The sequence below is a fragment of the Miniopterus natalensis genome, chromosome 12, assembly GCF_054644295.1.
Source record: "Miniopterus natalensis isolate mMinNat1 chromosome 12, mMinNat1.hap1, whole genome shotgun sequence".
Lineage (NCBI taxonomy): Eukaryota > Metazoa > Chordata > Mammalia > Chiroptera > Miniopteridae > Miniopterus > Miniopterus natalensis.
Window position 1 is genome coordinate 23,398,112 of NC_142092.1, and position 24,292 is coordinate 23,422,403.

Below are 24,292 nucleotides of genomic sequence, written 5' to 3' on the forward strand. Positions count from 1 at the left end.
GCCGGGGAGGCGGCGGCGGCTGACCGCGGATCGGGGGCGCGGGTGGGTGGCGGTTCCGGGGCTGCCCCGCCGCGGCGCAGGCCAATCCGAGGGCGGGGAAGGGGCGAGCGCGCAGCCCCGCGGGCGCGCCCGGAGCCCGGGCGGAGAGGCAGCCCCTGCCCCCTGCGCCAGGCTCGCTAACGCAACAATAAAGCGCGGCCGACACACGCGCGCACGCACACACGCACCCGGGACGGCTTTCGGGTCAACCGCGGGGAGCAGTCTTCGGCGAGCGAGGGCAAGGAAAACTGGATATCCAGACAGACTGAGGGACCGCCTGCTTTTAAGATTTGACTTTTACCGCCTTTTCTTCTGGGGTCGAGAACTGTGGCATTACAGAAACAAATTAAAAAAAATAAAAGACTACTCCTGGATGGCCGGTTTTTTTTTTGTTTTTTTAAAGCTAAACACAAAAAAAGCGACACCAAAACCACCCTTGAGAAAATCCACAAAACTGTACCTGAGACACGTGAAGTCAGCGGCCCAGGGCTGTGTTACAGATTCAAGATCTCTTACCTAATGCAATACAGTGCGATGGTATGTGGTTCTGGAATGATCGGTTTTACTTACTTGTCTTGTCCGTCCCATGCACCTTCTTCCACCTCAGACACAGATTTTTTTGTTTTTCCCCCTCCCCGTTTATGCCTTGTAAGTTGACTGTTTTGCCTAAATGTTATTTCTGCGTTACAGGTTGAGCCATAGCACTGGATTTCCAAACCTAATGCAACTATGTAAATTTTTTAGCTTCGGCAATTTCAGTAGACGTGTAACACTTTTAGGGCAGGAATCAGTGGGTAACGTCGTCAGTCCAAACTGAAATGTAGTATTTTTTTCCTGCTTCAACTTCCTACTTTCCCCTGCCCTAATTTTGGGAAAAGTTACTGTGCAGATGATACTTCGTTGGTACCTTGTAGCCCATCCTCTCTTCTGCAGCCGCCTTTCCTTCATTTTAAGATGAATATGCACAGCTTTGTTGTATACTCTCATTTAAAAGTGCATTTTTAAGTGAGGGGAGTACTAATTAGCTCTGATGGGTATGGTGAAGTTTTTAAAATCAATATTGATTGCAAAGCAGGATTGAATTGTTAGCCCTGCTCCCCACCTCCACCCCCCACTTTGCGGGGGGGGGGGAGGATTATGATGGATTTCTTCCCGCTAACTTTTTCCCCCCCTCCTGCCCTGCTGTTTTTGCTGTAGGATTTTTTTCCTTTCTAAGTGTGTGTGTGTGTGTGTGTGTGTGTGCGCGCGCGCACGCGTGTGCCCCTTTTCCCTTGTCCTCTCTTCGCCAGTACGTCTGGGGCACATTTTAATGCACAATATCCCATCCATTAAGTTGTGGTTGAATGCAGAGTGTGTGAGGACTTGGCAGCTTTCAGGTTGAAGGGGGCGGGGAAGCCAGTTTCGACTTTGACACAAGATGCCGATGTGGCGTGATTGGAATTATTATTAGGACTGTGAACATGGCCATCTTCTCCTGGGTTAGAAGAACTGCCATTGAACTTGAGACGGCACAGACTAGATCTCCAAGTTCCCTCCTCCTCCCCCTGAAGTACAGTAGCTGGCAGGGAAAGGGCGCCAAAATACACAAGATTAACTCTAACTTTCTTTGAACGGATCTTGTAGCACCACACTTTGTAATTTTAACTTTCCAACAGGCGGGGAAAAAGTTAACTTTTGAACCCATACTTGAACAGACATTTAAATCAGCCCTAAAATGGAATAACCCCAGAAAGTCATACACGCATGCTTATGTGGTTAAAAAAGAATGCACGTGTAAATAAGCAGGGTGCCTGTGTGTGTCTGACTGGAGAGCTCAAGATTTAATCAAAATCAGAATAAGTGTGACTTTGGAGTACGTTTACTGTATGGGGGGAGAGCATTGGGAGAGGAAGACGCTGACCTTTAAGCAGCCTAAGGAAAAACTGCAAAGAGTTGTGAAACACAAAACGTTGTGGTTTCCAGTTTTACATTTGAGGTTTGATGTTTTCATTTAATGGTATGAGAGATGGAGAAAGCTCCGGCGCTGAAAAGTCCCTATTAAATCATATGTGGGCAAAGGTCAAGCACTCCAACTCACTGATACAATATACTGCAGATTCCTGTCTAACTGATGGGGAGCACAGGAAAAAGTGCTTGGGCAATAAAAGTATTAGAAGGGTAATTATCCTTCGTGGTTGGGACTGCATTCTTGTGCACTGGGGAAAGGTTTTTACTGGCCCCGATGAATTTTTAAAAAGCTGAGTATTGTTGAAAGCTGTTTTAATAGGAAATTGATTAGCTGAGTGTTTCATACAATAAATGGTGACAGTTTCATTGTTTGATGTCCAAAATAAATTCCTTTTATTCTTTAGCAGACACAGGCATCCATCTCATTTTAATATGGTCAGACTGAGCAGCAGCATAATCATGAGTGAGTGTGATGTCACAAACATCTGTAACTTTGCTTTTGGAGTTTGTGACATCACACAATTTGACAGTGTTATTGCTTTGGTATTTATTAACTTACTGGGTTAAAATATTTCAAATACATTTCAGAGATAAAGTTCACTGTACAAAAATTTTGTATAGGCTCAATTTTTTTTTTTTTTTTTGTCTTTTCTCTTAGTAATTATACAAGTGTTTGCTAAATTTCAATTTGAAAGTGAAAAGGCAAAATTATGTTGTGGTGCATTGTTTTGATTTTCAAATAGAATGGCAGTTCTCAAGGGAAGAATTAGAGGAAGGGATGCAGAAAGTTTGAGCTGACTTGCAATGGTCTTTCTATACCTAATATAGAATGTAATGATTACCTGGCCATCTTGGTTAAAACTGTCTAAAACATCTCTTTAAAACCGATCTGTTTTCATGTCACAAAGGCATATGTACATGGGCAGCAGAAGTGAATTTACACGTAGAAATAACGTGACAGTGCAGTCTTACTTTAAAGGTCAGCTATTTTGAAAAGGGAGAATAATTATGACTCAGTATCAGCAGAGACGAGATTGTGTGGAGAGTGTATGTAACTTTTGAAGCACCGCGAGTGAAACAAGGCAATTATTACCATGATTTTCAAAGTTTAAAATAAATCATGCAAAAGTTACAGGGCAACTCACTGCTGACTTTGTAATCCGGGAAGCAGATGTCTTCAGAAATTGGGAATCTCTGTTGATGAACTGGCCTCGTCTCCGTAGAGAAGTGGAAACCGGCAAACCTTAATGGAGGGATCGGGCCCAGTCGGTGCTCAGATTCAGTCATAGCTTGTAAGTGTGCCTGAAACGTAGGCACCCTACGTGGGACACTTTTTTTTTTTTTTTTAAACAGTTCAGTACAGGCATTTCAGCAATGACATTATTAACAGCGTCATTTTTCTCATTTAGTTTTGTCCTCAGGGGACACCAAACAGCTCCCAGAGGAAGGAAAAAAAGTCCGTGGTTATTTCTTCATTTCAGTGAAAGGCAAAGCCCTGGCAATGGGGGTGAGGGGTGGGGTGGGGTGGGGTGGGGAAGCTAACTGGTTGTGAATTTTCTCGGAGGGAAAAATTGCTACCCTAATTTGACAGTAGTTGTTTAAAGGCTGAGAGATCTGGGCATGATTTTGCAATTCCCATCAAGTGCAGGCAATTTCAGTACTTGTTGGTTGTTTATATATGCGTTTTTGAGAGGATTTTTGGTGTTCCTGCTTGTGGATATAAAATTGTGTTTTCCAGGCTACACATGCTTTTTTGTGGTTCATTTGGAAGAAGGAAAGGTCCCTGGGCATGGTGTAGTGGATACTTGCAGTTTTGCAGGCCTATTTCCTGGGGTCAGGAGGTCATCTGTCTCTTTTGTATTTAGTTTTAAAATATTGATATTGGCAATGAAGCCAGGGTGTGTGGAATTGTTGAGCCTCCCCTCAAATCACAGGCAAGAGCTAAAAAAAAAAAAAGAAAAGTCATCCGGTGTATTGAAAATGACAGCTTTGTTAAGCTCCAAGAAACTTTTCCCTAAACTGCCTAGGATTTGCAACCTGTCACTGAGTTTCTTTAGAAAGGAGAAGTTTAAAAGAAAATCAATATTAGGAGATACTTGAGATGTCAAGCTTCTCTCTGGAGGTCAGTGAAAGGCTCCATTGGGGTAAACATTGCTTCATTTTTTGCAGTTATACAACTGAGTTTTGAAAAATCCAGTCACCTGAAGTACTGGCATTCCTTCTTGAAGTCAATAAACTATTTGTCAGAAAAGAAACTTTTTTCCCTGTAAGGCTGCAGGTAATAGATGATCTAGGGAGGAAATCTTTAGGAATTCTGAAATATCAGATTTTCCTGTTGCTGGAGGAACCTTTCACCTCTTTCTAGCTCCTCAAGTCAGCTTATGGGATGAATGAAATTGGCCTGTCCTACCAGCCCTCTAACCCTTTCAGTGTGGGAGAGGAAGAAGAAAGAATTTAGGAGAGGTAAGTACTAAAGTGTAAGAAGTACCTGACCGGTGTTTATAGTATCAGAAGCTTTCAGAGATACTTTAAAACCACTCCTAATACCATGACACAGACATACTGGGGGGGGGGGGGGGGGGGGAGGAAAGTAGATTAAATGTATATACTTTCTCACTTCTTCTCTACTGTTCTACTGGGGGTTTAAAAGATTGGTATTTCTCAAACCAAAGATAGTGGAGGACAAGTGTTGTGCTGAGAGAAGCCAGATGTCCCACACACGCAAATACACCAGTCCCTCTTTACAGAAGGCTCTCTTAGAGTTCATCCTGGGAAGGCCTGCAGTGACCTTGGCACTGGCTGGACAAGAAGCAGTGTTTTAGGGGATGTAAGCCATCCTGGCTCCAAGGCCTGAGAGGAGAGTCAACGCCACATCAATTGAGCACCCAGTCCCATGAGCCCTCCCGGGACGTTTCTGCTGCCCATTCTTCCTCCCTACTAACTTTTCCCCACATAAAAAATGATTCCCTCCTCACTTTCCTCTTTCTTGGAAACAAATCAAAACCCAGCTACCAAGCATCCGCCATGCCCATCACACTGTATCCAACCACAAGTACCCTACAGACGTGGAGCACCTGAAAGAGACTTAAACCCCTAAGTGATAGGCCTGGGAGGCCCCAGACTGTCTTCCCTTCTCTGGGTTCTTACCTGTGTCTGTCGCTGCTCCTTCGCCCCTCGTGATGCTGCAGCTTTTGTGGGCTCTTCTGTGTCACGGTTGTCAATTTTCCCCTTTTAAGCTTGTGAGAAACTTTTGGATGCAACCTAGTTTTGGTGACAAAAGGAAATGGTTTCTGTTGGTAAGGGAAACTAATCAGGGAGGAGGGGCAGCGATGATGTCTGCAGACACTTGCCCAGGGCTCAGCACTGGGCCTCTTTTGCCAGGGGACAGCGGCTGGTTCTGGGATCTCTGGCTGAAAGGAGTGCTCTCTGGGTGCCAGGATTTCACTAGGGGTGGTGTGGTGAGGAGGGAGGGGGGAAAAGGGAGGGAGAGAAAGAGAGAGATGGGCACTTGATTTTTTAAAGAGACCCCCGAAAAATAATGGCTTTTGTAAGAGTCCAGGCATTCAAAGAGGTGCGTTCAAGGACATGAGTCCATTTGTGCCACGGGGAATGTCTTTTATGGTAAATTAACTCTGGTTAAATTGAATATTTGTTCAAAGGGAAACCCTAGTAGTTCAAGCTGGTATTATCAGTAGAGCTTCCCTGCCCGGCCTCCCCCCGCTCTCCGGTATGTCTGTGAGGACAGGCGTGCAGTGTAATGTAGTAATGTACAGTCCAAAGTGATGCTTTGGGATTTTTAAAAAATTTAAAATGAGATTGCCAAAAAATTTCCCAGAGAAATGAACTATTTATTTGGGTTAACCCCCACAGTCACCTCATCCCTTTCATCGGTAAAGGCTGTCAACTTTATCCTGACTTTCCAAAAAGAAGAAATGGCTCACACAAAGGAAATTAACATTGTTACAACACCGGCTAGAGGATTTGCCTCTGGGGGAGCAGGAGGCTGCCGTTCCTAGCCGCGTGGGCCCTAAAGGGTTAACTCGGGGGTAGTTCTCCAAATTTCCCCGACTTTACCTGCCTTCCCAGATCCACCGCCCCCTCGGCCCGGCCTCAGCTCCCCACCCTCCCCGAGCCTTTCTTCTTGGGGCTCCGGGTGTACGGGGGCTGCAGCTGGCAGACTTGGCAAGCTCGCCTCATTAAGAGCGCTCTTTGAAAACGGACTGTGTTTGAGCATTTCCCTAATGAGGACAGGACGGGGTTAAAAAGTGACCATTTCATGGTTGACTTGAACCTGCCTACTTTTCTTGATGTGTCGCTGTGAAACGCTTGATGTGGATAACTCCCACTTGGGGAAGGAAAAGTCACTGGTTCCTTCAGGTCCGCGGAGGGGGGGGGGGCGTGGGCAGGAGCGGGTGAGGCTGGGAGAAGGGAAAGTTGAGCGGAAAAAAAACCCAGAGGGAGGGAGGGTAAGAGGAACGGGGAGTCGGGGCAGAGCCTCCAGACACCCCACCGGCACAACTGGAAGCGGGGGCGGCCCGCCCCGGGGCTGGGGCGGCGGGGCGCGGGGCGCGGCCCCCGCGGGCCCCGCAGCCCCCGGCTAGGTAGACGCGGAGGCCCTGGCACTCACTTTTTTTTTTTTTTCTCTCCATTGTCTGGACGGCCTTTGCGTGTACCTCTTCCCCACCCACCCTTTGCTGAAAACCGGAATTTTGGGGGCGGTGTGTGTGTCTGCGAGCGCGCCGGAGAGCGTGTGCGTGGGTAGAAAGGGTGCGAGGCAAACCTCCGCCCTCCGAAGCCCCGAAATCAAGTTCATTCACTCGGGGTCCGCGGCGGGCGGCGGGCGGCGGGCGGCCCGGGTGGGGGCGGGGCCCCGGGCGCGGGAGCCGAGCGGGAGCCGAGCGGGCGCGGCCGCCTCTGCAGGGCAGCAGCGGCACACGCACCCCGCGCTCGCTCGCGCGCGCGCCCGCCAGCCCCGCAGCCCCGGGCGCGCCGCGGCCCCGCCCAGCCTGCACCCCGGCGGGGAGCGAGCCGCTTTCCGCCGGCGCCCGGGCCCCCGAGGGGTGGGGGTGGGGATTGGGAGTGAGCCAGCGGGGCTGCAGAGGAAGCGGGCGGAGAGGGCTGCGGGATGGGGAGGCGGCGGGAGCCCGCGGCGGCGGCCGCGCGGGCCGGTCCTCCCTCCAGGAGCCGGGCCACGTGCACGGGACACCCCAGGGAGGGCGGCGAGTCGCGGCGAAGCGCCGCGCGCCGCTTCTGCGGGGCAGGCCCGGGGCGCGGGCCCCCGAGGGGGAGACCCCGGCGGACCCCGCCTCCGTCGGCGCGGGCGCGCCCCAACTACTTGAGCCCAAGTTCGCTCAGGCCCCCGCCTCCGTGGCCTCCCCCCTCCCCGCCGGGTGAGGCGGACCGCGCCCGCCCGGGGTGTGAGAGCCGGCGCCCCAGCCGGGCCCCAGGGCCGCCGGGGTGTGAGGGAATTTTCCATTCGTTCCTTTCTCGGGCTCAGACCGCGCAGTGTTTCTCCCACTCGCACATCCCCGCGGCTTACAGAGTCCACAGCGAGCCCCGAAATACCTCTTCCAGGGCGGGTTTTCGGGGGTGTGTGTACGTGTGCGTGGTGGTGAGGGGAGGGCGCGGGACTTGCCCAAAGGGCGGAAAGATCTCTTTTGAAAAACAAAAAACAAAAACAAAACCCCTCCAAACAACTATGGTTCTGCCGCACTGTTAGGAGACCTTCGGCAAGTGAGAGAAAGAGAGAAAGAGCGAGAGATAGGAGAAGGGAGAGCGGGGAGGGAGGGGAGAGGAGCCGGAGGAGGAAGGTGGGGGGCGGGGGGGCGGGGAGGCTGGTGCCAAAGGAATGCGCGTTTGCAGGAGGAGGAGTGAAGCGATGATTGTGTAATTAAATAATAAAACAATCCTTAGGTCTGATTTGGAGAGAGCTCGAGCGGGGTCCAGAGGGTGGAACCGGTGAATTTTTCAACTTCCAAGTTTTGCGAGGAAAGAAAGCGCGAGAGGGAGGGGGGGAAGAGCCCAGAGCAGAAGGGAGAGGAGTTCGGAGCCGAGCGGGAGAGCGGGATTGATCGTTCGGGATTTTTCGGGAGCTCCTTCCGATCCCCCCGGGCTCTGGGCAGCGGCGGCAGCGGCAGCCTCCTCCCTCGGCCGGGTCAGGCGCGGGGCAGGGCGGGCGGGCGGCCGGGCGCGGAGGGGCCAGCGCGGCGGCGGCGGCTGCAGCCGGGGGCCGCGCGCCGGGAGCCTCTTCCCCCCGCGAGACCGGTGCTCGCGTCCCCTCCCTCACCCCGGCCTCTCCCTTCTCCCCCGCCCGCCCCCGCCCGGCCCCCGCCCCCGCCCCGGCCCTCTCCCGCGCGCGCCGCGCCACCCGCGCGCACTCGCTCACGCTCCCTCTCGCGCACACACATGGTCGGGTCGCCGCAAAGTTTCGCCCGCGGTCGCCACTCCGGGATCCTGCGGCGGCGCTTCGGGCTATAACCTTGAACTTTCCCAGTCGGTGACACCTTCTCTTTCCTCTGCTCCCGCCCTCCCTCCTGCGCCCCCCACCCCGCCTTTTTTTAAAAAGCATTTCACCACCAACCACCGTCCCAATCCAACCCGCACCGCTCCTCCGCGCACCTCCTAGCTCCTAACAACAACAACAACAACAACAGCAACTGCAACACAGAAAACAAATCCCCAAACCCGGGCGAAAAGCAACCAGCACGGGCGGCGGCGGCGGCCTGGGAGACGCGGCCGGCGCGCTCGGGCCGGAGCGGTCTGAGCGCGTAGATTGGATTTCACCCCGGGAAATCTAGCTCGCCGAGTGAACTTGAATCTTTGGCTATTTAAGGAGGACCGGGTTCGTGGTGAAGTTGCGGCGATCCAGCGCAGACCCCGTCCTGATTGATCGCAACGCGGGGCTCAGATGACTGTAAAATGAATAGATGAAATTCTCGCTTCTCGAAGATTTTCTTGGCCATCTCCGGGAACGTGCGTTTTAAGGCGAAGTCATGATGTATTCTCCCATCTGTCTCACTCAGGTACATGTCTTGGTCGCTCTCTCGGGCTTTCTCTCTGGCCCGAAATGCCTTTGTTTTGTTGCTCTCTTCTGCGGACAATTAAAGGGTTTTTTGGTTGTGGTTTTTTTTTTGTTTTTTGGTTTTTTTTTTTAATTTTTTTTAGTTAACCTGCGCAACCCCCGTCCCTCGAAAAAAAAAAACCACAAACCGGGCCGGGAGTTGCGATGGGATTTACCGGGCGGCGTGGGAGCCGGCGCGCGGCCCCCTCGCCCACGGCCGCCGCGCGCGCCCAGCCCGCCTGGTCCTGGGCAGCCGGCGCCCGAGCGCTGCCAGGGCGAGGCCGCGGAGGGTGGGCAGGGCCCGGGCCCACGGGGCTAGTCCCCGCGAGGCCCCCTGAGTGCCCGCTGCGCCGCGCGCCCCTGCCCAGGGTGCCCGCCACCCCTCTCGTGGCTCCCGTGCGCTCAGGCGGACTCGGCTTTAGAGAAGCTTTCGGGGGAGAGTCAGCCCTAGGAAAACAACCGGCGAACTTGCAAGAGGGGACTCGAGCACAGGTCCTTGTGGGCGCCTCCAGATCCTTCGGGGCAGCCAGTGGCCGGGCGACGAAGCCAGACGGAGGTTGTGGTCCCGGGGACCCAGTCCTTGGCTGAATTTGGGGATCTAAAACTCGGGTCCTTTGTGATCCGCGCTTTGCCGTGCGCAGTGCCCACGCCACGAAGGTGGGTCTTTACCTGAGCGCCAGTTAGTTGGTCGTGGTGAAAGTTCAGAACTTTCAGAACACGTTCATTTTGTGGAGACCGGTTCATTTGACGACAGTTAGGGGTAGCTCCTAAGGGAGAAGGCAGTGCTGGAAAAGGAAAGTCATCTTCAAAAAAAAAACTTCACTTTGGAAATTGTCCCAAGACTTTAGGAACAATGTTATGAAATAAAATTCTGTGTTTATACTTTCGTAAAGAACAGAATTTGCGCAGTTTTAACACAGACGGTCAAATGGAAAAGTGGTGAGACCTAACAGACTTACCTGGGGGTAGTTTTCATCACTGCCCAGCTAACTAACCAACTGACCCGCGGACTAAATACTGTAGCCCAGAATTGTTATTTGAAGCAGTATTTTAAACCCCTGAAGGTGTGGGACGGTTTACTCTAGCTTTTAGGAGGGTGCAGCATGATTGGTAATTGATAACCATTTTCTTTGACACTGGCAGAAAAACCAAACACTTAAAGAAGTGTTGCCTCCCCTTAGGTGTGCTGCAATTTAAAGAAATTCCAATATCACGACGATGCATTTTTATAATGGCCAAATGATTAAGATTTCAGTTGTATGACAATTAGAAGCCATTGTGATTCAAAAAGGTCTGAGGCATTCATAAATTGTGAATGAAGATGAAAACAATGATAAGGCTTATTCAGTGATTGGATACAGTCCTGTAGCTTTTTGGCTGACACATTTTTTATTGTTTATATTTTGTTTGGCATCTGAGTATGATTAACTTAGATATGGCTATTTTCAGCAAGCAAACGTGCACTTTAATTTAACAAAACTGGAAAAATGAGTTGCTGAGCTATTTGTCCTTTAAAAGCTACGAATAATAACCAATAAATACGATGATTGAACTGTTTCAGGTATAACGAATTTCCTTTAGTTGTAAAAGTGACTTTTCATACTACTCATCATCAGGAATATTTTTTCTCTTCCTGGTAAACTATGTCCATTTGGTATCATTTTTACCTTATTGAAGCATTGTTCAAATAAAACAGATTGAGATAAGCTTTACATATACAAAGTACTGACTCACTTATTCTCACCTGTACGGGGTGGCTTATCTATATTAACTTATGTTTCCAGCATTGGTTTTTTTAGAAACTTTGCTAGTGATTTACGTACATTGCATTTTTGGTTTCCTCTAAACATGTATTGAAAACTCACTAACTTTACCTTAATTTGTGTAAGTTAAAAATACAGTTGCAGCTTTCGTGACATATGGAATATTAGGAACATACACTCCACCATCATTCAGCTATCACATTAGTATTCAAGAATACATTCTTACCAGTACTAATTCATGATGACTAATATTATCTACTGCTTTAATAATGTAATTCTAAGTTGATGTATTAAAAGTGTTTTGGCATTTAAGGCCTATACTAGAGAAGGAATTTTTAGCTTTAGAATTCTCACTTAACTAATACGTTCTATGTGATTTTATAGGTAATGTAAGGTGTTACAAAAGTAAGGGCACATTAATTGTGTTGCTTTTACATCAGGTCAATAATTTGGTTTTGTATTGAGAGAGTCTTATAAGTGTAGCAAAACATTTTTTTTTATTTTAAAATACAAGATAGAGAAACATTCTTAATTGGTTGAAAACTTGACAAAGTTTCAGTTGTTTAAAGTATCGAGGTTTTAGAAAGAATTTTAATTCAAAAGGAGCCAGTTGATATGTAGCAAAATGTTATACAAAAGTATCTGTGAATTGATATGAATCAGTATTTATACATCAGTGTGAATCAGATATAAAAGGAAAATTAAGAAGCATCATGTATAATTTAATATTTGCCTTTCTAAAAATAATGTGAACCCTTAATAATACAACTTTCACCTGGCATTGTTGCATTGATTTGTTTTCATTGTCTTTCAGGTTCTTTAGGTACATTTTTAAATGGCTTATTGTTAAATAGCAATGTTCCAAGAACATCTAGTTTTTTTTACATTAATATCTGTATTGGTCTAATATTCCCTTCCCTTCCTGGAAACCATTGTTGCTGTGAAGAAAAATCAATATTTTTAGTGGAATTAGGGCTGTTTGCTTTTATATTTGAAACTTGTAACTTGTTATTTATTTTATCAATTTAGTTAAACTAAAGGAAGTTTTAAAAGAGCATTACTGAATCTGTGTATTTTAATAAAAATTCTGAAAGAGCAATGCGACATTAGTATAGAGCCATTAGATCTTAGACCATTTCTATGCCTTGCTTTAAAAAATTAATTTTCATAATTGTTTAAAGTGTTATTGTGATAACCTATTAATTAGGACATTTGAATACCTTAATCACCTTTTTTTTGATGAAGACAGTTACTATGTTCCATATTTAGGCCTCCCCAAATTATTAAAAGTATATTACAGTTTAGCATTAGAAAACAGTCACACTTAGGAGATGACATTTTAGGCATGTTAATACAGAAATGTATGTGACATATAGCAAATCTCTACTTACTGTCATTTTTTTTTTGAGGATATGTTCCCTTATCAGTAAGTTTCAATTGAATGGACTCCACATAATAGTCAAGTCCTGAAAGATATTAGGGCAACTTTGTGGACTGTGAAAGTTTGCTGCTTCTATTTAACGATAATAAAAAAAATGTTTTAAAATATTACTTAGCAGCATTGATGACAAACTCAAAGCAACTTTAAAAACATTGTTTTGTGTGCATTTACTGAGACATTCCAAATTCAACCCTCAACTTGCAGTTTGATTGTTTAAAATAATTTATTAAAATTTTGAGATTTGTCCCATGACAGATGATTTGAAACACAAACAGATTTAATCTAAAGTTTGTTTAATGTCTTTATAAGAAAACGAAATGTCACTGAACATAGTACTTAAGGATGTAAGTACTTAAGAGTTCCCGCATTGCTTAATATCTGTTAAAATAATTCTGCATTTTAAAAAGCATGGCAAGGGTCAAATGAGTGAGACAAAGCTGCCCTCCATGTATTCTTTACATTCTCAAGTTTTTAGTTTATGAGCGTATATATGTACATTTCTTAGTCATATCAATAAATCACAGTAAAAGTCAGGTTACCTATAGGAAGTGAGTTCCCAAAGCCTGTTTAAGTCCACATTTCCTTGAGCAGGGTTTCCTTTTGCATATATTTCTAAGGGGGATAAACAAAGTTTTTGTAGTTGCAGTGAAAGCTGAAAGCATGGCATCGGAAAGTGTATGGAGATAGGGAGGTCTTATCATGGGCTATGGTTGCTGTGAGCAGGGCTGCCTTCCCACACAAAGAACAGATTGTGGTTTAACTCTTTCCATGGCCTAGTTTAATGTGCTCGCATAGTAACTGAATTGTTCAAATCTCTGCTGGAAACTACTGATCGGTTTAATGATTTCCTCCGTGGCATTTGGTTATGCCTCGTGCTGTGATATAATCATCTGTGTTCTGCATTGTTATAAAATTTTGATTTATACGTATTTTGCTGTAGGAGCGTTTTACGGCAATATGTTAAAACACTTGATAACTGCATTCTTGATTGGATGGGACATGTGCCTCTTCCTTTTCTGAACTACAAACAGCTAACGTGCCGCAGTCTTTAGCATTGGAACTTTGGGTTTCATTATGAAAATGGATTCCTAACTACATGGGGATTTGGGGGACACCTTCTTTGTTAGAGAGCCATTAGTTGTGCTTTTATTATCTTTACCTAATGGAATTCATCTGTGTGCTGGTTAAATAGAATTTATTCCACATAGCTCAGGGTGACCGTCACTAGTATATAAATTCTAACTTGGGATATGATCAGCTAGAGAAAGTTATTTTGTGGCTGGCTGGGGTGACAATGTAGTCGATGTGACCGGAGAAGTGGCTGTGGTGGAAGTTCTCATTCACTTCAGATCCTGGCTTATGGCACGCACGCAGTATGCATGCACAAGATGTTAAGGGCTTTTTCTGAGCTTATGAGACAGGTTTTACCTACGGCAGGAAGTCATGAAACACTGACTGCTTTGGAAAGTAACTTGAAATATTTGTAGGTAAAGATTATCTGCCACTCCTTGTGCCTCCCTTCCTTGAAAAGGGCTTAGATGAAACAGGCAGGAAAAAAAATTCAGGAGCCTAAGGTAAAACCACTTAATTCAGAGGATAGGGCACTAAAGGATCCGTACACGTGCAGACTCACAAGCACATGCCTAGGTGCACCGGCGGCCCTGCCTGAGGATTCGTGTGCGTGGCGAATGAATTGTATTGATTCCACAAAAGCAGCAAGTGACCAGCGGTGCACTCCTGGTGTCACCCTGCCACCGCACGCAGAGACACAAAGAATGTAAAGTTGGTGCCAAGTTGCCATTTTTCATTGTTCACCTCAGATTGATTTTTAAGGGGTTTAGAATAATGGCCATACTCATGTGATCGGTTAACAAATTAACTGAGCCTGTGGGGCTTCAGATTCTATAGAAAAAGCTGCTGGAAGAACATTCGTGTCATTTTTGTTTTCAACTTTGGAAACTTTCTATTTAAAAAACGCAAGAGTGTATCTGTGTGTCTGCAAGAGAGCAGGAGGGTGTTGAGTATGAGTGTGGGTGAGTGTGTGTGAGTGTGTGTGTGTGTGTGTTGGGGGCTCCTGGTGGTTGTGGAGGGAGTGAATGCACAAAGTATGGAAACCTCTGTTCAGGACACTGATACGACAGGCTGCGTCCTTTGCCCACTTTCCCTCACTGTATACCGGTTTCTCTAGTTACCACTCTTGGAATGGTGCTGTTTCAGTGTTGGAATGTTGGACGTTTGATAAGAAAATGGATCAAGTTTAATGGCGCATGCTCTTTGTGCCACCAGCAGCCTCTTGCTGAGAGCATGCTCCAAAAGCGGGAACTGTGTGGCATTACACTGAGCATCTATATGCTTTGTGTTTCTGTGCCACAGAGAAGAGAAATGAACTGTGGCATGGCTCCTGCCTCCTGAACAGCTCTGCTCCGATTAAAAAAAACCCCACCTCATTGTGTTCTTTGTAAAATGGTACTGTGGAGTGCGAGTTGGTCAATCCAATATTTAAATATTAAATTATGTGCCAAGCACCTTGGTTGCTTACGTTTTAAAGAATGTAGGGTGCACGGTGCGAATGAGGGGGATGGGGCCAGAGTGGAAATACAGATATAAACCTTATTTTCATTTTTAGGAAGGAGAATCAATCTGTGAGTTTTGGTGGGAAAGAGGCAGCTTGGCACACCGGATTTTCTTCTTGCTCTACTATTTTGATCTTTTTAAATAAGAAAAGAGTGTTATTTTTATGCATAACTTTTTGTACTGAATTGGGAATGGGTTCTGGTCTTGTTTTATTTTATTTTATTTTGTTTGAGCCTTTAAAGCTGAACTGACCATGCATGTTTTCTTTTTCATGTCGTCTCCCGCAGGATGAATTTCACCCATTCATTGAGGCCCTCCTTCCACATGTCCGTGCAATCGCCTACACTTGGTTCAACCTGCAGGCTCGGAAACGCAAGTACTTTAAAAAGCACGAGAAGCGAATGTCAAAGGATGAAGAAAGAGCAGTCAAAGATGAGCTTCTCAGCGAAAAGCCCGAAATTAAACAGAAGTGGGCGTCCAGGCTCCTGGCCAAACTGCGCAAAGATATCCGCCAGGAGTACCGAGAGGACTTTGTGCTCACCGTGACTGGCAAGAAGCACCCGTGCTGTGTCTTATCCAATCCTGACCAGAAGGGTAAGATTAGGAGAATCGACTGCCTGCGACAGGCAGACAAAGTCTGGCGTCTGGATCTAGTCATGGTGATCCTGTTCAAAGGCATCCCCTTGGAAAGTACCGATGGAGAGCGGCTCATGAAATCCCCACATTGCACAAACCCAGCACTTTGTGTCCAGCCACATCATATCACAGTGTCAGTTAAGGAGCTTGATTTGTTTTTGGCATACTACGTGCAGGAGCAAGGTAGGAGCAGATTGTTCTTTCTTCTTGCACCGCACACACTGCCCGCAAATCCCGGGTACCGGATAGCTGGCTTGGGTTAAACGGTCCTCCGGGCCCCCAGTCCCCCTCCTGGCCCTCTCTGGGTAGAGTGACGTGCCCTTTTCCACTCAGATGTCCACTGCCCTGTGCAGGCCCTGGAGATAGACTGCACTGTCATACCTGGGTAGGCGTGGATATTTAAAGAAAAGCCACAAAGAGATACGTTTTCAGATGTCTTTGAAATAATCTACTTTTTTTTCAAAGACACAGAATAGTCTGAAAAATAATGGTTTATTACATTTTACTGTTTTGTCTTGGGCTCCATTCCTTGCACCTGGTCATCTTTTCTCAATTTGAAAATGTAACTTTATCTGACTAGTCAAACCGCACTGTAATAATCTTTGTATTAGCCTCATAACTAACGAGGGAGGTGAACTTCGTGCACGGATCTAGTGCTGTTGCACTGAAAATAGAATGAACATTTTCTATTGCAAAATGCTCAAGATAGCCAGTGTCAGAGAGTATATTTAACGTAGCCTGAGATTTATTTAATTTAAATATTTCCATCAGTACCTCCTTTTGATTGTGTAATATTCTCTGTATATTAAGTGGACTATTGCTCTTTAAATAATTTGTTATAATATTTTTTCCAGAGTGACTTGGGAACAATTAACATTGTTAGTTTACTTGAATGCAAATTCGTAAAACTTACCGGGGGGTAAAAAGTCACAGGTCTCCTTATGGAACAAAAACAGAAATTGGACTAGTTACACTGGTTTAAAATAAATCTCAAAAAGAATGCAGGAACCACATATCATACTTGTTTTCTTTAATATACTTGATAAAGAGAGTGATATAAATGTTGCCTCGGTAATTCAAAAATAGGTGATATTTTTGCTGAGTGTTTTTTGAGTTGATGAAATATATTTCTTTACTATTTTTATTTTTCTTCACATATTTTCCTTAAGTAGGTGAGAATTTCTTTTTTTCAAATCAGTGTGTCAGGATATAGATGTCCTTGTATTAGCAACAGTCCATAGAAAGCATTATTTTAAAAAACAACATACCAAAAGTAGACTGAAGTTTGATCTGCTGCACATGGTGGGTTATTTCCTAGCTTGGCCTGGTGGTAGGGAAAATGGCCTATAGATAGTCAGGTGGCAGACGGTTATCTGATGTTTGTTAAACAAATGTGAGATTTAATAAATTGGTATGAACTTAATATTATCATCCAAAAGATCAAACACCAGAATCACTCTTTGACAGAGAAATCTAGGTAATTTACTAAGTGCTTTTTGTCTTTCTATCTCCTTGATATAATTTTAGACCTATGCTTAAATGTCATTTATAATTTTTTTAGTTTGATTTTAAATAATGGTGCTGGACACCATACATTTGGAAATACTGCTTTTACAAAAAAATGAAGCATTACATTTATTATTTCTATGCATGTAAGAATTAAAGTCCAAGTAATGATAGTTTGGGGAAAAGATATTTTTTCATCCTGTGTGTCCTGAAATAAAAGCTCATTAACACATGACACTTAATTTGATTGACAGCTATCTAGGAGGTGACATTTTAAGGTGGGCTGTATATATGTGTTGGGTTGACTGTAAATGTGCTGTAACTGTGTTGTGAAAGTCAAGGCGAGAAGTAAAGTTTTAAAAAAGCGGGTCATGTAACTTTTTAGTGCAGCGTAGGGGAGATCCGCAAGCATTTGACTGCTGTTCACATTTTAACTTGCTCCAAGGCTGGTCCGTGAGGTGTGCACGTATGTACATCCACTCCCAGGGCAGGCAGCCAACTCTCTGGGTTGATGAACTGACAATAAAGAACATATCCTTTAGATTTGTGAAGATAGATGGAAGAAAGAAAAATGCATAACATGCTTTCTAAGTTGCACCATCAGTCACGAGAATCATAAAGTTTTAAGCAACTCTTGGAGGCCACATTTTCAGATGAAACATTGATTTTGCTGTTGTTTCAAGGCTCTGCCATAAAAACCTTTCATGATTTTACCCTGTGCATCTAATTGGTATCTTCTCCTGCTTCCCAGTACATCATCTCTTCTTAACATCTGTTGGCTCTTGCTTTCAAAAAAAAAAAAAAAAAAAAATCACATCAGGATGCTTTTGTGTGTTTTCCCCTTTTCAAAACTTTTTTTTGGTCACATGTAGGTTAATTATGTCGTTTCGCAGTACAGTTGATTAATGAAGGCATCTTAAAAGATAAGCCTGGAGTCAGAGGGCTGTATATCTCCCACAGTGACTTTTTATTTCTCCTGTACGTCTGTGAAAACCCACTTCGGCCTGTTTTATAAATCAGGTAAAGAAGTACAAAGGAAAACATGAAAGAAAAATCAGAAAAGAAAAATGTCATGTTTGCAGCAGAATGAGCAACAAAATTACCTTTCCCCCCCTCTTTCTTTCTCGCCCCACTTCCTAACGACCGGGAGGGAAGCATGGGAAAGAGCAGAGAGAATGCCAAAGATGGTTGCCACTGGCACCAGGATTGGCATCAGACCCTCTTTGTTTAGCTCAGGATGCCTGTGATTTGTTAGTTGGCATCCGCATTGCAGTGTGGAGTGATGTTACAATATATTGACAATTTCCAGATCTGGAAATGTCAATAGTCCTCTTGGTTATTTATACAAGATCATAAACTGCGCCTCTTCTCGGGGATGAAATAAAGACCAGCGTGTCCTAAAGTTCCATTGTTGACCAACTTCCTAGGCTTTTCTTTTTCCCTCTTTCTCTTTTGGTTCAACCCACACACTTCTTTTTTTTTTTTTTTTCATGCCCAGAAGCCTCATCTTTTTTGAAATGTGGAAAGAGTTACTAGAGCTTTGACACAAGCTAGAGTGCTACATCTGCATCTGATATGGTTTTGGGGAAAATTTATGCATTTCGAAATCATTTTTGATATATAGTTCATTAGACTTTTTTGCATCACATGGCCGCAAGGCAGTATTTTCTTCAAAGCTAAACCTCTTTGTTACTCGGCTTCTCCTGTGCACGTATAGCCTGGTTGGCCGCAATTCAGTCCATTTTTCTGTTTCTCTGCGTTAGTAGAGGGTCGTGTTCCATGCCGTCGCGTATAAAACTCTGCAACAGCCCCCACTTTGCCTCAAGTGCACACGTCGTGTGGGAGTAACTGCGTTTAAATCCGTAAAATCATTCGGGGTTATTGATTCAGGGGGCTGCGCTTGGGCTGTTTCGTTGCTACAAGAACCGCCATTTTGTTTGTGAAGTGCCAGGCGAGGGGAAAAAAAAGGCAGACAGTGTGCTTGATGCCAATAATGGTTGCCAGTGGCACCGAGGTTGGCATCAGACCCTCTTTGTCTAGTTGCTGAATGCCTTTGATTCGTTGGTTGGCATCCGCATTGCAGTGGGCACACTGGAAAGTTTTCGACAATCCCTGAATGAAAGCTGCTTGCTTGTTTGCTGCAGCAAACCTTAGCTAATATAAAAACCCTTCCTTTTTTTTTTTTTTTTTTTTAAAGGTTTTTTTATTTTTAAGACTGTGACAGATTAAAAGGAAAAAAAAAAAAAAAGCTCTAAAGGGGCCTCAATTTTCCCAAAGATATTAAAGATGTCCAGTGATTCCTGGGCAGGTGGTCCCTGTGTCCCATGCTGTCTTTGTTACTGCGTTCATGAAAGCGGAGCAAAACCAAACCAAAAAGCAGGCGAGCCTGGCACAGCGCACCTTCCAGGGACCCCCGTGTGCTGCAGGCTGCGGGGTGTGTGGGGAAGGGGTGGAGGGCTGGCCGAATGGACTGGTATGCCAGGCGTTCGTCACGACTGTCGCTTTCAGTCACGTCCCTGCTTACCCTCAGCTTCCACACGTCCAAAATGGACAGTAAGATGTCGGGGGGACCTTCCTTTTCTTTCTGCTTAGTAATGTGTAACTGTGTAAATGTTTAAAAAAATACATGAGAGAAACCTTAATGAGGAAACCCATGTTGTAAGGTCTGATAATAGAAGCCAGTCATTCCTGAGTGGTTCAGTTCTGCATCCGAATGTTACCAGATTCTCAGGGCACAGTTCTGCACACCAAGAAAACCAGCCAAAAGGCTCAAACAATTTTGGTTGAAGTTTCCTAGATAGTGAGCATTAATATTGCTTTGCAGTCAACCACCATTATCTGGTTAATTAATAAGAAGGATTAGCAGTTCTACCCAAAAGCACTGCACAGAAGGAAGGCTGGCCTATGGGAGGCCTTGAGCTGCCAGGCTGTGTCCTCCTGCCTGAAGGGGGGAAAAAGCAGGGTGGGGCGGGGTGGGGTGGGGTAGTGGGGACTGGGCTTTCTTGGAGGGAGGGGAGGGTTCTGAAGAAAGAGAGAGGTCACACGTACTGAGAAGTTTAAAGATCTCAAGAGATAGTAACTGTTGTTGTCATGAATTTAACAGATTAGAGTTTAAACTAGGCCAGCCTAACTGATTTTTGGACTGTACTTTGCACTCTTATTAAACTTGTTTTGGAGTGCTGAAGAGAGTCCAGGAGCCTCATGGCTCTCAGGAAAGGGGAGTTTATTTAGCCTCGTGGCACCCTGAAAACTGTGACCCACTGTTAGATGGCAGCTTTTGTTGTTTTATTGTTAAATGTTGTGATAGTTAAAGCGCATTTTGACGTTTTGAAAAATATGACTTGTTTACAGGGGAAGTTGTAGTCATTATTGTTTTTGAAATAGAACCCTTCCTGGTTGTCACACGCCATCAGCGAGGAAGTAAATGCTAGGAATTACTTTCCTCCCCCAGTCACTGACTGTTAGAATCCTTTTGGGTAACCATTATTTCTTTATGAAAAGCTTTAAGTAGATAATTGTTTGCAAGTTGACAGCGTATTTTAACATTTTAATAAATTTCACTTCATTTGCAGGTATTTCCCATTATGGGGAACACGGAGCGTTCACAATTTGTTAAAAACGAGGCTGCTGTCTGGGATGATTTGGTGTGTGCTGGCGTTGTGAAATGCTCAGAGAGCATAAAGCCTGTAAGCATGTTTGATTTAGGGGAACACTGTTAAGTTTTCCCATCTAGCATCCTGTCCTTGACTGAACTCATGAACTGTAGTGCTCGTTTGTTTGCATTCTGGCTCACACACAGTTCACCAGATAAAGAAGGGCTCTTACTGGCATGTCTTATGCCTAGGCTTAATGAGACCTTTGTGGGAACATATATTGTAAGATAAGATAGTTAGCAATTTTCTCACTGATAAGCAGAAAACACAGTCTGAGGGGCCAGAAGTTCGCTCTCTATGCCATGATGTCCCTGCCATGAGACAGCATGGCCAGACAACTCAAGAGTTAAACTCTGAGGCCCCACTTGCCAGCTGGGAAAGCTTGGCATCTGTGTTCTGATATGGCGAACTAAGCTCTTGCATTGCTGCTAATATGATCTCACTTTTCAAAGGGAAAGGAGAGAGAGAGACTCATTTGTTATATCAATTATTTTCAGATATTTAAATATATAGTGACCCACTTTCTGGAGGCAGCAAAGGTTGGTAAAATATCCCAGGGGTGGCGTTAGGCATCCGTCCATGTTTATACCCTCCCCCCATATACACAGCCTGACACGGTTTTATAATAAAAAATAGTCATCTAGAGAATATGTTTGGATTTGCACATTTAGTACACTCTGCCTCTGGTGTGGTAAAAGAACTCCATATGTAAAGGAACTGAAATGATGTCCGTTATTCGGGAATAATGGTCATTGGGGGGAACTGAATTGCAGTGAAGGGAGGTGATGGTTCGGTCTCCCAAAAGGTGGCTCCCTGACAGTGCAGTGGGTGCTGGGAGACTTGGAGCTGGGCAGGAGCCATTCAGGGGGCCCACCTATCGCCCCTGCTTTAGTTCTTTCAAGTTCCTGTCTTCTAAAGTGGTACATTGGAAGCATATCTACAGATAGATGTAATACAGATTTGGAAGGATTTTTTAATTTATGTGTTTTCCCCTGAATTAGGAACTTAGGAGGTAACTGCTGAAAGGAAATTAAAGTTTTAGCTCTCCGTTAACTTTTTCCTCTTAACTTTGGCACTGTGATTGGAAACAACAATCCAAGATACCTGACTTGGTAAAGTCTTTCTCTTCATGAACTTTCATTATACTCAATTGGATGGAAAACCTAGACCAGTGGGCTTCTTAAAAAACTCTTTTAGAGTACTCTGAGTCTTCTCACCCCTGCCAACTAGTTTGCACTTAAGCACCTGCCCAGGGAGGGACCCAGTGGGTAACTGCGTCAGAATTCTCTGGAGTTCTTGAAAGTGAGATAAGTAAGTTTTCATCTCTGTCATCCCAGTGGCTTACGAGATAACTGACTTCATAATGCAAGGAGTAAGTGTTGCTTTGTGTGAAGCTTAAGATGTGCAGAGAGTGGGAATAGCATTAAACTCCCATTAACGTAGGAAATTCTCAAATATCTGAGAATTGTGGGCGAAGGCAAGGGTGATCCCTGGCTCTGAAACTAGCTTTCGGGTGGACGTCTCCCTTCAGTGAGTAAGAGAGAAGCATTTGCTAGTTTGAAATTGCTGCAAGTTGAACCCGGGACATGTGAGGAGTTTCTCAGTGTGTGTGCCGTGGCGCAGCAGACTGTTAGCCAGCCTGAGGTTCAAAGCGAAGTCTTCTGACTTGTTCCCCCCCATCCTTGGGGAGGAGGGCTACTTTTAGAAATCTCAAGGACTGGTGGTTATGCGATCGGAAACTGGAGTTATTACAGCAGCAGGCCTCAGTGCCAAGCATAGCAAGAGGGGAGCTTCCTCTTAATCACGCTCCCTCTTCTGTGGTGGCGTGGTATGTCGTCTCATTTTAAAGTACGTTCTTGGGTCCTTGAACTCTAATTATGTGATGTGGTTAATTTAACTGAAGTCAGTTGTTAGGATTTGGCATGGAGAACGAATCGTCGAACTGCAGAGAACTTGTGAAAAGTAAGAGCGCGTAGTGAGGGGCGAGTCTGTGGGATTAGCTTGTATTAGACTGAACATTACAGGATGTGAGGCTAATGGGACTTGAATGGTTGGGCTTTTGGGGTTGTTATATTATTCAGAAAATTGGAAGAAATGGCTACCAATTAACCAACGAGGTGGAAAGACCTTGAGGCTGAATTGAAGGCCACACATACAAAAAATTTTTTTTCCTAAAAATTTAAATTAAGCAATATTCTAAGATGGCAACGCAGACTATTCTTGTGCATAAGTATACTGTTAGTCATAAAACACTTAGATACACATATTCTCTCTGTTTATAATGATAGTTTAAACAGGACAGCATTGATGAATCACAGACAAATGAAAGAACTCTGAATAGGACTATATAATTGAAAATATGGGGTGATGGATGAAGTAATTTTACTAGCTGAGAGTTGCCTGGAGGTTGTATATTTTCAGAATTTTAAGGCAGTTCAGAGCATGTAGTAAGTTATGGCTGAATCACAAATCAGTTGAAAATGGGATTTGTTAAAAAAAGTAAAAAAAGAAAAAGGGATTTGTTTAAGCAAGTGCAAAAAAGTAAATCAGAATTGCCTTTGAAAAAAAAAATTTTAATCCAGATATATGCAGTTTTAAAACTCTGGTTAGCTTCAAAATAGAAAATACAACAAATAGTATTCAGTTGAATTTTAAATTATGTACATTTCTCACAAAACTACACAAAAGCATTTAACAAGCATCAGTTAATATTGTGACACAAATACATATTCTGATGTTGAATGAAGCTGAAGACCTTTTCAAAATCTGTGTTTTCAAAACTCGCACTGAAAAAAAATACATTTCTCCTGTTAATACGGAATGGTGGAGTTTGGGACACAAATCTAATCATGAGCACAGATGCTAAGAAAGTTGTTTGAAGGAGGGTGTGTTCTATAATTCATGTGAGTAGGGGATTATGTTTATGTCTATGTTAATAACACGAGTATGTCGATATGAAGTCTATACCCCTCTTAGTGAAGAGAAGTGTGAAAAATGTTCCTGCTTAGGACAACTTGTATTTTATTATTCTGACATCTGCAGTTTCTGGATGGATTACCTTAAATTTGCTATGCTATGTTAAAAGCCTTGTTTTATGAGGTCGGTCTCAGCTTCTGGCCTTGGTGTCAGGAACCCTGCTACGTGATGCAACTTGCCTTGTTAGGTTTAATTGACCAAAGCTGATGTGTTAAAACAATTCATTTGTGCTGTAACTTATGCCCTGGCTAAGTTGCTACCTGAATCCTTTGACCTTGACTTGTCTGGGTCATGAAATGGCTGCAAGCTGTTTGACCTTTCTATTGTGTAGTAATGTCACTGTTTCCTCTCATTCTTTTATGGTAATAGCTGACAAAAAGCCCCAGCCCTGACTTTACACCCCAGTGGATTCGAGGCGTCCCCTCTGCAGTAGCTACGTCTTCTGTGTGGCATGGTCTGGCTGGAGAAGTGACTTTCTTTTGTTTGCTGACACTGATGGGGACAAATTTGCAGCCCTCCTTGCTCCAGGAGGTGAGGGATAGTGTTCTGGCTTTGGGAGGCATGTGGATTTCTTCTGCTGAGATTTTCAGTTTCCGTGTTTTATGATGATGCATATCACAATTTCCTTTTCCCCACTCTTCTGAGGTCAACTTTTCAGCTTTTTATATTTATGGCTTCCTTAATAATTACTTTTCAA

The 24,292-nt window shown here is 44.7% G+C and overlaps 1 protein-coding gene and 1 long non-coding RNA gene across 7 annotated transcripts in view; one reads left to right on the forward strand and one right to left on the reverse strand.

Moving 5' to 3' along the window:
- Nucleotides 1–5,241, reverse strand: part of LOC148091796 (uncharacterized) — a 39,388-nt gene extending 34,147 nt beyond the window's left edge. The window contains exon 1 of one of the 2 annotated variants that reach the window (XR_015715399.1): nucleotides 5,134–5,241. This is a non-coding gene — a long non-coding RNA (uncharacterized LOC148091796). Of the gene's footprint in view, nucleotides 1–3,131; nucleotides 3,508–5,133 lie in introns of those variants that run through there. The other variant, XR_015715400.1, reaches the window with a different exon arrangement.
- The window catches only part of NFIB (nuclear factor I B), a 222,057-nt gene continuing 197,995 nt past the window's right edge, over nucleotides 231–24,292 (forward strand). For 3 of the 5 annotated variants that reach the window (XM_016214290.2, XM_016214297.2, XM_087822658.1), the window contains exons 1-2: nucleotides 8,352–9,008; nucleotides 15,112–15,643. In XM_016214290.2, the coding sequence (XP_016069776.2) occupies nucleotides 8,979–9,008; nucleotides 15,112–15,643 (562 nt within the window). In that variant the 5' untranslated portion in view covers nucleotides 8,352–8,978. Of the gene's footprint in view, nucleotides 577–8,351; nucleotides 9,009–15,111; nucleotides 15,644–24,292 lie in introns of those variants that run through there. The other 2 variants (XM_087822657.1, XM_016214322.2) reach the window with 2 other exon arrangements.